This window comes from Emydura macquarii, unplaced genomic scaffold, assembly GCF_026122565.2.
Source record: "Emydura macquarii macquarii isolate MOO-44397 ecotype Brisbane River unplaced genomic scaffold, CSIRO-AGI_Emac_v2 contig_1045, whole genome shotgun sequence".
NCBI lineage: Eukaryota > Metazoa > Chordata > Testudines > Chelidae > Emydura > Emydura macquarii.
In genome coordinates this window covers 12,426,168-12,439,084 of record NW_027131182.1, presented here as the reverse complement: position 1 = coordinate 12,439,084, position 12,917 = coordinate 12,426,168, and the positions used below count along the sequence as shown (strand labels likewise).

General features: G+C 44.4%; 1 protein-coding gene across 1 annotated transcript; it reads right to left on the bottom strand.

Moving 5' to 3' along the window:
• Nucleotides 1–8,564: 8,564 nt before the first annotated feature.
• Nucleotides 8,565–12,624, bottom strand: LOC137151129 (uncharacterized). The gene is made up of 4 exons (XM_067545350.1): nucleotides 12,423–12,624; nucleotides 10,569–10,613; nucleotides 9,629–9,721; nucleotides 8,565–9,517 (listed from the first exon to the last, which is right to left on the bottom strand). Exons 1-4 carry the CDS (start codon nucleotides 12,622–12,624, stop codon nucleotides 8,661–8,663), a joined length of 1,197 nt encoding a protein of 398 aa, XP_067401451.1. The 3' UTR covers nucleotides 8,565–8,660.
• Between the last annotated feature and the right edge of the window lie 293 nt (nucleotides 12,625–12,917).

The following is a 12,917-nucleotide window of genomic DNA, read 5'->3' as shown; positions in this document are numbered from 1 at the left end:
ATACCACAACCAGCTAGTGAAGCAGGTACCTCACAGAGCTCTTAAAAGGATGTACGTTTTAATACCCTCATGTTTACTTATTAGAGAAGTGGTGCCGTTTTCCTCATGGTCTTTCCTGGAAGTTATGCTTCAAGGATCCAGTATTTCAGGAAAGGCATTGCAGTATGGCAAACTAGTGGCAATAGCAGTACAATATTTAGCTGATAAAATAAACTTTAGCTGGTTCAGTAGATCTGGGCCACACTAAGCCCAGCTCTGGCCATTTTTGTTATTCCACAGTCTTCATAAACATTAACATTTGCCCTCTGTTCTTCAAGTTTATGTTACCGGAAATCCTGTGTTGCCAATATCTTTATATTTAAAAACTAACTTAGCAGTTCCAAACAGGCTAAAGTAATACTGATGTCTGAACACATGGGTCTTCTGCATATTCCAGCTCTTCACACACATTGATAAAAGGGTAAGCATCTTCACTGGTGGTTTGCAACAGACATGAGGCACCGCTAATGTATAGCAAGCAGGTGGGATTAGCATTAGTGTAAATTCTGAATCCTAGCAATATTTATTAGAATGTCTTTTACACAGGATAGTGATTACCATTACCAGAACAATAGATTAATGAATTTAAAATCTGACCTCTGCAATGGGCAAAATGTTGATACTTGATGAATATGATCTTCATGATTTTTATTTTTGTGCATCAAACACTGACAAAATATGGATTTTAATTAATTGTCATCTAATACGTTTAGGTTTTGTCTATGTAGTTACGGCAGTGTTGCACCAAGAAGAGTTTTCATAATCTTAAACCATATCCTTTTAACATAGTATTTTAGTAGTATTTTGGCATGCCTTGACATTTTAAAAAATCATACCAGGAAATCATACTAATCTTATTCTTTTGGAATAAGTACATTAGGCACATGTGATATACGGTAACAGCCATTAATTTTCATGGTATGAAAATCCTTTGTGTGTGTGTTAAATTCTATTTTTTGTTGTGTTAAGAATGTTTGCTTACTTTGTTACACATACATTTATCTAATAAAGACTAATAGTCACAAAACTATAATGGGTTATTTAAAACTATATCTACTATGTTACATGTACATTAACCCTTGGGAGACTATAAAGATATATTCTCAGTACATTCTCCTAAGCATTCATTTAGCTTATGGAATGCAGAAAGCCAGTGTTAAGGGTCAAAACACATTTAAAATACTTAAGGCCTGATTCTCCATTGACCTGCATCCGATATAGTTGTATTCACCTGTGCAAAGCAAGTTTAAAACTATGGGTCTGATTCTTATTTATATCAAGACAACTGATATTGCACTAGCAGTGTATAAGGATCTTAAAATGGGCATAAATTACATTTACAACATTTTAAGTCCCATTTACCTTGCCAAAGAGGTGTAAAGTAGCATTAGTGTAAATGAGAATCAGGCCCTACCATTCAGATTTGATATCATTTTACACCAACTTTGCATTTACACCCATGCAAAATGAACAGTGAATACAAGGTGCAGGGCAGCAGAGAATCAGATCCCCAAAAGTCTCTGGCAAACTGAAATATGGAGGCACCACTTGCAGTTTCATAGTCAAGGTAGAGATACATTTTGCACTTCACGCACGATTCAACCTTTTTGTTATGTATGAAATTATACATCATAGAAATTAACCTCTGAAGGTGCCTTCCAGACCTTATCTAGTCTATCCCACTGAAATGAGGCAGGACCAAGTATACTTAGATCATCTCTGACAGCTGTTTGTCTAACCTGTTCTTAAGAACCTCCAATGATGGGGATTCCACAACTTCCCCAGTATCCTGTTCCACTGCTTAACTATCCTTATAGCTAGAAGTTTTTTCTAATCTCTCCTAAAGCTCCTTTGCTGCAGATTAAGCCCATTATGTCTTGTCCTACCTTCAGTGGACAGAGAGAATAATTGAGCACAGTTCTCTTTATAACAGCTCTTAACATATTTGAAGACTGTTATCAGGCCTCCCTCAGTCTTCTTTTCTCTAGACTAAACATGTCCAGTTTTTTTCACCATTCCTCATAGGTCAAATCTTCTAAACCTTTGATCATTTTTGTTGCTCTCCTCTGGACTCTCTCTCCATTTTGCTCACCCTTTTCTTAAAGTGTGGTGCCCAAAACTGGATACAATACTCCAGCTGATTCCTTATGAAAGCCATGTAGAGCAGGACAATTGCCTCCCATGTCTTATATATGACACTCCTGTTTAATACTCCCAGAATGATATTAACCTTTTCCACAACTGCATCACATTGTTGGCTCATATTCAGTGTGAGTAGTAGTACAAAGAGTACACTGTCACTCAAGGGGCCACGTGACCGGAAGGTCCGCCTTACCTGCCTCAGTTTACCAGAATTTCCGCCTCAATTGGGCTCCCGACTTCCGGCCCCGCCCCACTGAGACCACACCCCTTGACCTTTAGGCCACGCCCCCTGACCTTTGGGCCACGCCCCCTCCCCCCAAGGCCCCACCCCACCTGGTCACCTGACATCCAGGCCCTCCTTGGGTTATGACGTCCTGGTCAAGATGGACCAATGGGAGAGGGTTATCCTCCAAGAGCGGGATTGGTCCCAGAGGGGGACCTGACCGGAAGCGGGCATTGTGCATTACACGCCAAGAGCGGGGATTGGGGTGTTTGAATTTGTGCCAAGAGCAGGGATTGGCCCAGAAAGGGCTGGGGGAGGAGCGTGGCGTCCCCATCCCCAAGGGGAGTGGGCTTAAGCCATCCCAGAAGGGAAAGGTGCACCAATGGAGATGTTCGGACGGCGGCGGCGCAGCCCCCGGAAGTTTTGGGGCCTTTAAAGCGTCTCGTTTTCGAGACAGCGTGGTTCACAGCTCGTGGAAAAAAACTCCGAGAGGAGAACATGGACGCCTTCACCACTCCCGTGCGGCCTTCGAAAATTGTTTTGGCTCCTCAGTTCTTGGCCCCCAGGCTTAGAAACCGCCACCTTAGCGACAGTTCCGAGGAGGAGAGCCCTGTGGCCCAGCCTTTGTTCGACACGCCGGAGACACCCGACGGCCTCACGCTGTCCGTGCCCCTGGAGGAAGGCCGGTTGCGGGAGGAGGCCGAAGGAAGAAACAAGCCGCAGGTAAAGGACCGAGCAGGGCTGGTGGGGGGGTTAGTAGCCGAGCCGGGTACTGTAAATCTAAAAAGCCAAAGCCAAGCCGTAGAGACTTACAGCTATTTCTTTTTTTGAAAAATCTCTCGACAGGTCAACGATGCCTTTTTACAGGCCTTTGAGAAGCTACACATCGATAGTCCTGAGGGAGTAAATCAACCATGCGTCAGCTGTTTTTGCACATGTGTGTTACACCAATCTGAGAGGGAAGCAGCTGTAAAAAGGGGGTGTGTTAAACCCGGCTGTTAATAAAGATTGTCAGCATAACTGTGTCTTTTCATACTTGTGTTATGCGCGACAACCATGTCAACGCAGGCGGCTCTTTTAAAGCAAATATATTACACCCCTGGGGAAATTGGGAGCTTTGGAGGGGTGAACTCTCTTTTTCAAGCGGCCAAAAAGCATAGTAAAACTTTGAGCAGAGGTGCGGTAAAAGCCTGGCTTTCGGACCAGGATGCTTACGCTTTACAAAAACCGGCCCGAATACGTTTTAAAAGAAACAAGACGGTCGTTTCCGACGTGGTCGCGCAATGGCAGGCAGATTTGGTGGATATGCAAAGGTTTGCCAAACACAACAGCAGTTTTAAGTACATCTTAACAGTGATAGACATTTTATCCAAATACGCATGGGCTTTAGGCCTCAAAAAGAAGACTGGTGGCGAAGTGGCCGGGGCCTTTAAAGCTATTTTTAGCCAAGGGCGTGTGCCTCAGAAATTACAAACCGATCAGGGAAAAGAATTTTTAAACAAACCTTTAAGCGGTTTGTTAAAGCGGCACGGCGTTTGCCATTTTGTTACTAATAACGAAGTCAAAGCTGGGGTTGTGGAGCGATTTAACAGAACTTTAAAATCTAGGATGTGGAGATATTTTACCTCCCACAACACCTTTCGCTACATCGAAGCGTTACCCGAGTTTATAAAGAGTTACAACGGGAGCTTTCACAGAACCATATGTGCCAGACCCATCGACGTGAACCCCTCAAATTCTCTGAAAGTGTGGAAAACGGTATACGGAGACGGTTTAGAAGTAAAACCGGTTGTTGCCCTTTTTAGAAAGGGTGATCACTTGAGACTATCTAAAACCAAAGGTGCTTTTGAAAAAGGTTATGAACAAACGTTTACCGATGAGATATTCATAGTGACTGAAACCTTAACGAGGGGACAGAGGCCTGTATATCTATTAAAAAATTACGCGGGCGAGGCAGTTGTTGGATCTTTTTACCCTGAAGAATTACAAAAAGTGAACCCCAAACGGGACAGGGTTTACAGGATTGAAAAAGTTCTAGCGGAGAAAGGAAAAGGGAGAAAAAAGCAGCTGTTGGTGAAATGGTTGGGGTGGCCCGCAAAGTTTAACAGCTGGGTGGAAGCTTCTCAACTCTGCGACGTTTAGACGCCTGTAAAAGAAAATGAGCGATGGAGGCTTTTACATTACTTTACCTAGCAACGCCAGCTCTGGGGTTTTTCCCCAAAACACCAACTCGAACTTTATTGTACAACTAATTAAATCCTTGGATCTCCCGGGGCCTGGGAGGTCGGGTTAGTGGAAATACAGTACCCACACAGCTGGAACAACATCAGCGATGCCACGCCTTTCGAAATCACCTATGGAGATAAAAAATGGAATTTCGTCCTACGACGAGTTTATTACTCGTCCCTGCCCGAATTACTGGAACATATGAACAGCACTGTGGCTAGTCAACCAGGGGCACCCGAGATGGTGCTGAACTATGACCCCGTGCGTAGAAAAGTTAGACTTAAGGCCTCTGATGAAGATTATATGTTTTCCACGGTCGGAGAGTTGGCTCATATTCTTGGTTTGCACCCCAAGAGCCGTGTTAATAAAATCCTTTTCACGGCAGACATCACAGGGGGTTTTAACTCTTTATATTTGTACACGGACATCGTGGAACACCAGTTTGTGGGGGACTTTTCCGTTCCACTGTTACGCTGCGTGCCCGTCCAAGGAACAAACAACGAGTTTGTCACCATCACCTACGATAAACCACACTACATTCCTGTCAGTAAACACCACATCGACACCATCACCATTGAAATAAAGACAGACCAGAACAAATACGTCTCATTTCGCTCTGGTAAGGTGATCGTCAAACTGCACCTGCGCCCCCGGAGAGAACGAGGCTTCTAAAAAACAAAACAAAACATTATGGTAATCCTAAAAAATTATGGCGACCCGGTCGTCTACAGCAACTATTACAAAGCCCAGGCTGGATACGCCCTTCCCGGTTATCACGGGTCCCCCGTGATGTACGGTGCAGGAGTGGGTGGAATATTCTGTAGCCTCTTCAGAAAAGCCGTACCGCTTTTGAGGAGGGGGCTAGAGATCATTAAACCCCACGTCAAAACCGCCGCTAAAAACATAGCTAGAGACGTGGTAGGCAACGTCACCCGGGCTGTTCTGGAGAAGATGGGGAACCCTCCCGAGCAGGAGGGGTCGGGATTGTTGTACATTAAAAGGAGAAAGAGGAGCACTTCACACCAACGATGCACGGGACCACCGAAGCCCTTTAAAAGAAAGGCCGTGACGCACGGGGGCCGTCATAAGCGAAATACCAAGGGTAAGCGTAGGAGACGCCCAGCACCTGGTAAAAAAGACATATTTTAATCACCATGGCTTTCATTCACTGTGGGTCTGATGAATGTGCCAAATCCGAACTAGACTTGTTCCAAATAGCCCCCACCCAGACCAGCATCAAGAAAAGCATCTACATCGAGGTGCCACCACTATCGGCCATTACGGAGGCATCCCCCCTCGACTTCTTTATAGCTGGGAACGGCATAGATTATATGGATTTAAACAACACGCTTCTGTACCTCTGTTGCAAGATCGTAAAAGGAGATGGAACCGCCCTCGCCCGGGACGCCGCTGTGGGGCTGGTGAATTATCCCGTGGCGTCTATTTTCAGCCAGCTGGATGTCACACTGGGAGACTGCCTCATAAGTCAAAGCAACAACTGTTACCCTTACAGGGCCTTTATAGAAGCCGTGCTCAATTACAGCGACGACACTCTCGCCACGCAATTTTCCGCCGGTCTGTTTTTCAAAGATACCCCCGGACAACACGAAGACGTGGCACGGGGGCGAGAATCTAGGGTTTGTCAAGAGGTCAAATTTGACAGCCCAGAGCAGGACAATAGAGCTGTTGGGCCATCTGCACAGCGACCTGTTTTTTCAAGAAAAACTTTTGTTGAACGGCGTGGACGTGAAAATTAAACTGACACGCTGTAAAGATGCCTTTTGCTTGATGGGGGATGCGGCTGAAGGCTATAAGCTGCGCATCATCTCAGCGTCCCTTTTTGTGAAGAAAGTACGGGTGGCCCCAGGCGTCCATTTGGGGCACGCTGAGGCCCTGCTTACCGCTAATGCTAAATACCCTGTGGACCGTGTGGGAATGAAAGTGTTTAGCATCCCCACAGGCAGCAGGGTCAGTAACCAGGAGAACCTGTTTTTGGGACAGCTGCCCAAAACGCTTGTTCTGGGGTTTGTGGATAACGACGCCTTCAGTGGTAATTACGCTAAAAACCCCTTTCACTTTAAACATTACGATATTAATTTCGTGGCGTTGTACGTGGATGGTGAACAGATACCCACCAAGCCCTTGCAACCGGACTTTGAGGCCGGGCGCTGCGTGAGGGAGTACATGAATCTGGTACAGACGGCCGGTAAACACATGAAAGATCGCGTGCTGCTCATCGACCGTGTGGAATTTGCACAGGGCTACACGCTGTTTGCCTTCGACCTGTCTCCCGACCAGGAGTGCGCTGACCACTATTCCCTGATTAAAACCGGGAACCTGAGAGCAGAAATACGTTTTGCGAAGGCTTTGACGGCCACCGTCAATATGATCGTGTATGGGGTTTTTGACAACGTCATAGAGATAAATCAGAGAAGAAACGTTCTGTTTGACTACATGTGAACATGGACACCGTGCAGCTCTTGCATGTCTTATCAGCGGACCCTGACACGAAAGAGGGTTTCTTAGATGTGTTCCCTAGCGATTGGCTCCCCGGCGGCAGGCTGTCTCGGAGACCCCTGGGTTTGGTGGTCAACATGCATCTGCACAACCAACCGGGTGAACACTGGCTCGCCTTGTACCTGGCGGAGGGCGACCGTGGAGAGTTTTTTGACTCATACGGACACCCCCCGGACAGCGTGTTGTTTCCTAGAAGCATCATGAAATTTTTAAACAAAAATGCCGCCGACATCGCGTTTCACACTAGACAATTACAAGACCCCCGCTCCGTCGCCTGTGGCTACCACTGCGTGTTTTTTTTACACCACCGTAGCAAGGGTTTACCTTTTGACCAGATTTTAAAATTATATTCTAACGACGTAGTGCAAAACGACCGGATGGTGGTGAATTTTGTAAGAAATATAAAAAGTAAACTCTTGGGCAAGCCCGGGCATGCCCAAAACATGTTTCAACATGCCCAGACATGTGTATCTTGTAATGACTTTTATAGTCGTGTTTCTTAATAAAGCGCCCCTAGCGAGGGGTTTTTAAAAAAACAAAATGATATTTGGTTTTTTTTAAAAAAGCACACACAGATATTAAATCGTAAAAAATACAGCCTTTTTATTTAAAGCAAAAATACACCATTTAGAGCATGAAAAAAAACATTACACACTGAGCCTAAAGGTCAGGGGGCGTGGCCTAAAGGTCAAGGGGGCGTGGTCTCGGTGGGGCGGGGCCGGAAGTCGGGAGCCCGATTGAGGCGGAAATTCCGGTAAACTGAGGCAGGTAAGGCGGACCTTCCGGTCACGTGGCCCCTTGAGTGACAGTGTACCCTTTTTCATGCAACTTTCTCGCGCTGTCTAACAATTCTGCATCTGTAGGTTTTTGCGGGTCAGACATGACGGCCAAGAGCCCACCCGCAAAACACAAATTGGTACCGGTGTAAGCCAGGTCCACTAAACACTGTCTCTTTTTATGGATGATTTGACTGTTGAGGATAGAATTTAAAACCCTATGGGCGCCCCCGCCCATGTTTCTCACAACCGTCACAACGAGGCGTAGAGTCCCGTCGACGTGAACCTCCCTGTTGCTCTGCAACAGTTTAGAGGCCTGATTTAAGAAATCCTCAGCAGACAGGCCATCCCTATTTCTTCTGACCGAAAACAAAGGATTGTTTAAAGTACAACCGTCTAAACGTAACTGAACGTAATCGTCCGGGCCTATCCTGACGTTAATATCATCAAGAACCATCTGTATCCCCCTGTGCACGGCTTCAATGACCTGCTCGGCTGAATTGATTCGCTCAAGATTGACAAAACGAAATTCCTCATTATACACCGTACCCCTAAATCTAGGTGATTCCCTTTGCCAGCTTCTCACCCGCTCCATATACACATCGGGGTTTGGGTCATTTGGTGGTTCCTCTACAGGGTCATCTTCTACGTCAGGCTCCAAGGGAGCAGCTGGGGACCCCCCTAGAGAGCCGGTTTCCACCTCCCCGTTCTCAGACGCTCCAGTTTGAAAATCTTCGCTAGGGGGCATTTCTTTTTTTTTTTTTTCTTCTCATCACCTTTATAGCCTTTTTTAAAATTTTTGCAATAACCCTGGACTGTAACTTTTTGGCAGCCGTCCGTCTACCCCTCAAATGGTGTCCCCCTTTTTGGTTACACTTTAACAGTCGGGTACCCCTTATCGTGGCCACCCGTGCGGCTTCAGAACCACCCTCTGGAAAACTAAAATATTTTTCAGTGTATTTATTAAGAGCTTTTGCATCATTTACAGGGTTTCTGGAAAATACTGCGCCCATCATCTCTCTGAACGAAGTGTGATATTCGCCCATGTCCTCTCTCATTGAAGTCAATTGCGCTCTGAATGAAGTGTCATGGGCGTCCAATTGCGCTCTGAATGAAGCGTCACGGGCGTCCAATTGCGCTCTGAATGAAGCGTCACGGGCGTCCAACTGCGCTCTGAATGAAGCGTCACGGGTGCCCAAGTGCGCTCTGAATGAAGCGTCATATTTTCCCCATAGTTCTTTAGAATAACTAAGAACTGCATCAGACATATCGAGGCAGGGGCCTGGTTTGCAATATTTCTCGTAGGAGCTTTCAGCCCTTGGTTTTTGATTCACAACCCCTAGAGCAAGTGCTCCAGGTTTGTGAATGCGTGTGTTTTCGCTCACAGCTGTCTCAGGGCTTGGTGTGGTGTCGTCCGCTGAGAAACTGGAGGTGTGGTGGTGTTTTTTACCAGAGTCCTTGGGCTTGACATATCTGAGCTCGGGACTTTCCTGTTGCTTCATCTGGGCGCCTTTGCTGTTTTGAGCCGGCCTTGGAGAAGATTTCTGGTTCTTTGGAACTTCAGCTACAACAGCGTCAGGAAAGCGGGCCTTGCCTAATTAGGAAAACAAAATGTTCCAATTTAGCATCAAATATAACATTTTATTAGAAAATGTAACTGTACCACACCGGCTACATAAAATTTAAAATATATATATATATTTACTGGACTTCATCTCTCTGTCAGGCTCTGACAGTGGTGAATCTTCCTCTTTTCTTTTTCTTTTAAGGCCTAAAGTTTTTTCAGGTTTTGACCGTACTATAAAGAAAAAAAGAAAAAATTATTATAAAATAGTTTAACCCTTTCATACTATTACCCTCCAAAATACTTTATCTCTAAACCCACAACTCAAAATACCTTAAAAATCCACAAGTATCTCTACCCCCACCCTGTGGTAAGACTAATTCCTGCAAGCAGCTTTAACCCCCAAAATACTTTTTTTTTCAAGAACAAGCCCTTGCACAAAATAAACCAACTTTTTTTAAAACACATTCCCCCCCTTAAGGTAGCTCGGTGGTAAAACACATGCTTTGTATGCATGAGATCCTGCGTTCAATCTCCAGTTTGTCCTGCTCTGAGCAGAGGAGGAGGGGGGGGGCTACATAATCTCCACGTGTTCACACTAAAAACCCTCTCAAATACCTTTCAAAAACACACTGCTTAACTTAGCTCACAAAATACATCAACTTTTTAAAACACATGCCCCCTTAAGGTAGCTCAGTGGTAAAACACATGCTTTGCATGCGTGAGATCCTGCGTTCAATCTCCAGTTTGTCCTGCTCTGAGCAGGGGGCTACATAATCTCCTGGGGTTCACACTAAAAACCCTCCCAAATACTTTTCAAAAAAACCCACACTGCTTAACTTAGCTCACAAAATAAACCAGCTTTTTAAAACACATTGCCATGTGATCAGACTAAACAACCTTTAGTCAAGAAACATAAATAAACAGCTTTTTTTTAAAAAACATCTCAAACTTAATAAACCAACTTTTTTTAAAAACACCACCACAATACCACGTGTTTAGAGTAAAAATCCTCCAGTCAAGAACTAGCCCTCAAGAAACATAAAATCAACCAACTTTTTAAAAATAAAGGACAATTTACCTTCTACCACAGGATTCAAGCAAGCTGGAACATTTGTATCTGCATCTTTTAAATGAAAGACAGGCATAATTTGAGTTAGTATGATACCCTGCAAACTATTAAATCCTCCCCACCAATTATATAGTTAAAATAGAGGGCTTTACCTCCCTCTGATGAAAGGGTGCTTGAAGGGCTGGATTCCATAATCAATAGATCACACTGCAATAAAGATACCTATCATTCTTAGTAAGACTAGCATGAACAACAAAAAAGCAACATTATATAATATATGTTAGAATAATCAAACATGTTACCTTTATTGCCTGCTCTTTCCACCTCCACGCCTGGGGGGTTTGCAAGGAAAAGAGGGTGGGGTTACTTTACACAACTTTTTATCCATAGCAGTATGTAAATGTACACATTACCATTAGCAACCCAGAGACCCTTATTTGGTTACAAAACACCTATAAAATGAATATTAATAAGTACAAATGCATACAATTATACCATTCCACTGACATCATTGTTTTTAACAACAAGACCTTCCAGTGGTGGGAAAATAGATAATACTTCCCCCTCCCCTTCAGAAGTTATCTGGAAGGAAAAGATAACAAACTCGAAGGACGATTCACAATAGCCCTTCCTGTTATTTAGGCCTGGCTACTTGTCCAGCAGTTTCAATAGCGGGAACTTGCACAGGAATGTCATAACCTATCCCCTCAGAGGTTATCTGGAGAAATTCACAAAAACAAAGCTTCCTGTTATTTAGGCAGGGCTACTTGTCCAGCCGTTTACATAGTGTCTGTTAGAAAAATTATTTTAAAAATCTAAGGTTGGGTTTTTTTTAATCATTCTGAGTCTTTCAAAGTCCAGTTAGCAAGGTGATTTAATCACTATATCCCTTTTTTGTAACATGCCCTGCTGGGGTCATTTTTAATTTTCTTGTAGGGGCCTTCTTATAGTATTAAACAATAATGGCCATACATAAAAGCCCTCCCCCCTTAATGTGACTGTCTAACCGCAGGACCCTGCAAATAGCAATGAATGGCTTGGGGTGTTTTTTAAATTAAAATGGTTGTACCACAGTCATAGCTTTTAAAATGTTATTACAACAATTGTTAATATACTATTTTTAAATCTGTCATGACCCACCAATTCCTGAGGCTTTTATTTTAAAATGCTCACTATCGTATGGGGTGGGATGGTAAATCAAACCCGTGCCTCAAACATTCCTGGTTTCTTTGGTTTTTTTCCCCTCCCCACAGGCTTCTACTACAAACATTACAGCTTTTCGCTGTCAATAGACAAAGACACAATAGCTGGTTCTCACAAAAACATTTTTTTATTAATTTTTAAAAACATGCTGCCACTTTGAAACATTTATTATGTACATATAAGGCCCACAAAGGTCATCTTACAGAAACACAGATAGTCACAAACCCCTTTTCAATACTTTTATTTACAGCTAGCAAGCCTGCTATTGTGTATAGAGCCCGTCACCATTCTCTAACTTAATCCTTTTGGATTTATTACAAAAAACCTGCCTCCTAAGTAAGACTCTGTAACTTTTTGTGCGGACCAAACGGTTCATATAACGCTCTAAACAGGCATCCTCCGGTTTGGTCATTTCTTTAAGAACACCGCATGGGTCTTGAGCAAATTGTACAGCCTTTACCAACTGCACCCCCTTATCTAAATGTTCTGCAGTTAAGCACAGACACTCTAGAATATAACTTATGCCTATAATAGAATTCAACAGACTTTCAAAACATAGTTCAGCACACAGGTCCCGAAGCTTGCAGTTTATATCCTCTGAAGCCCAAGTCACGCAGTCGTGGGCCCTTTGGCCTGGAGCGTCTATGACACAACCCTCACAATCTTCAAAAAGTTTTTCACTAAGACAGTAATTCAGGGTAACAGAAACAGCAACACGTACAATAGCCCGCATGACTTTTTTATGCTGACGCTGTGGCACAGGCTCAGCCAGTTCCATGCCGAGACTCCTCTTAAACGCCGTATACCCATCATCCCCTGCAACGGTTTCTTTCGGTGTTGAGCAGAAACAGGGCTGCTTCATCTGCGCTGTCTGATGCAATGTTGTTTGTGCTCACCTGTCGAGAGATTTTTCAGAAAAAAGACATAGCTGTAAGTCTCTACGGCTTGGCTTTGGCTTTTTAGATTTACAGTACCCGGCTCGGCTACTAACCCCCCCCACCACCAGCCCTGCTCGGTCCTTTACCTCCGGCTCGTTTCTTCCTTCGGCCTCCTCCCGCAATTCGCCTTCCTCCAGGGGCACGGACAGCGTGAGGCCTTCAGGCTCGTCGGGCGTCTCCGGCGTGTCGAACAAAGGCTGGGGCACAGGGTGTCCTC

Excerpts from the sequence above, each read along its gene's own strand:
- LOC137151129 (XM_067545350.1), bottom strand. The coding sequence starts at position 12,624 with ATGAAGCAGCCCTGTTTCTGCTCAACACCGAAAGAAACCGTTGCAGGG. Across the intron at positions 10,614-12,422 it reads TGAAAAACTTTTTGAAGATT|ATGCAGATACAAATGTTCCA; the intron begins GTGAGGGTTGTG and ends TTCATTTAAAAG. Across the intron at positions 9,722-10,568 it reads CTTGAATCCTGTGGTAGAAG|TACGGTCAAAACCTGAAAAA; the intron begins GTAAATTGTCCT and ends TTTTCTTTATAG.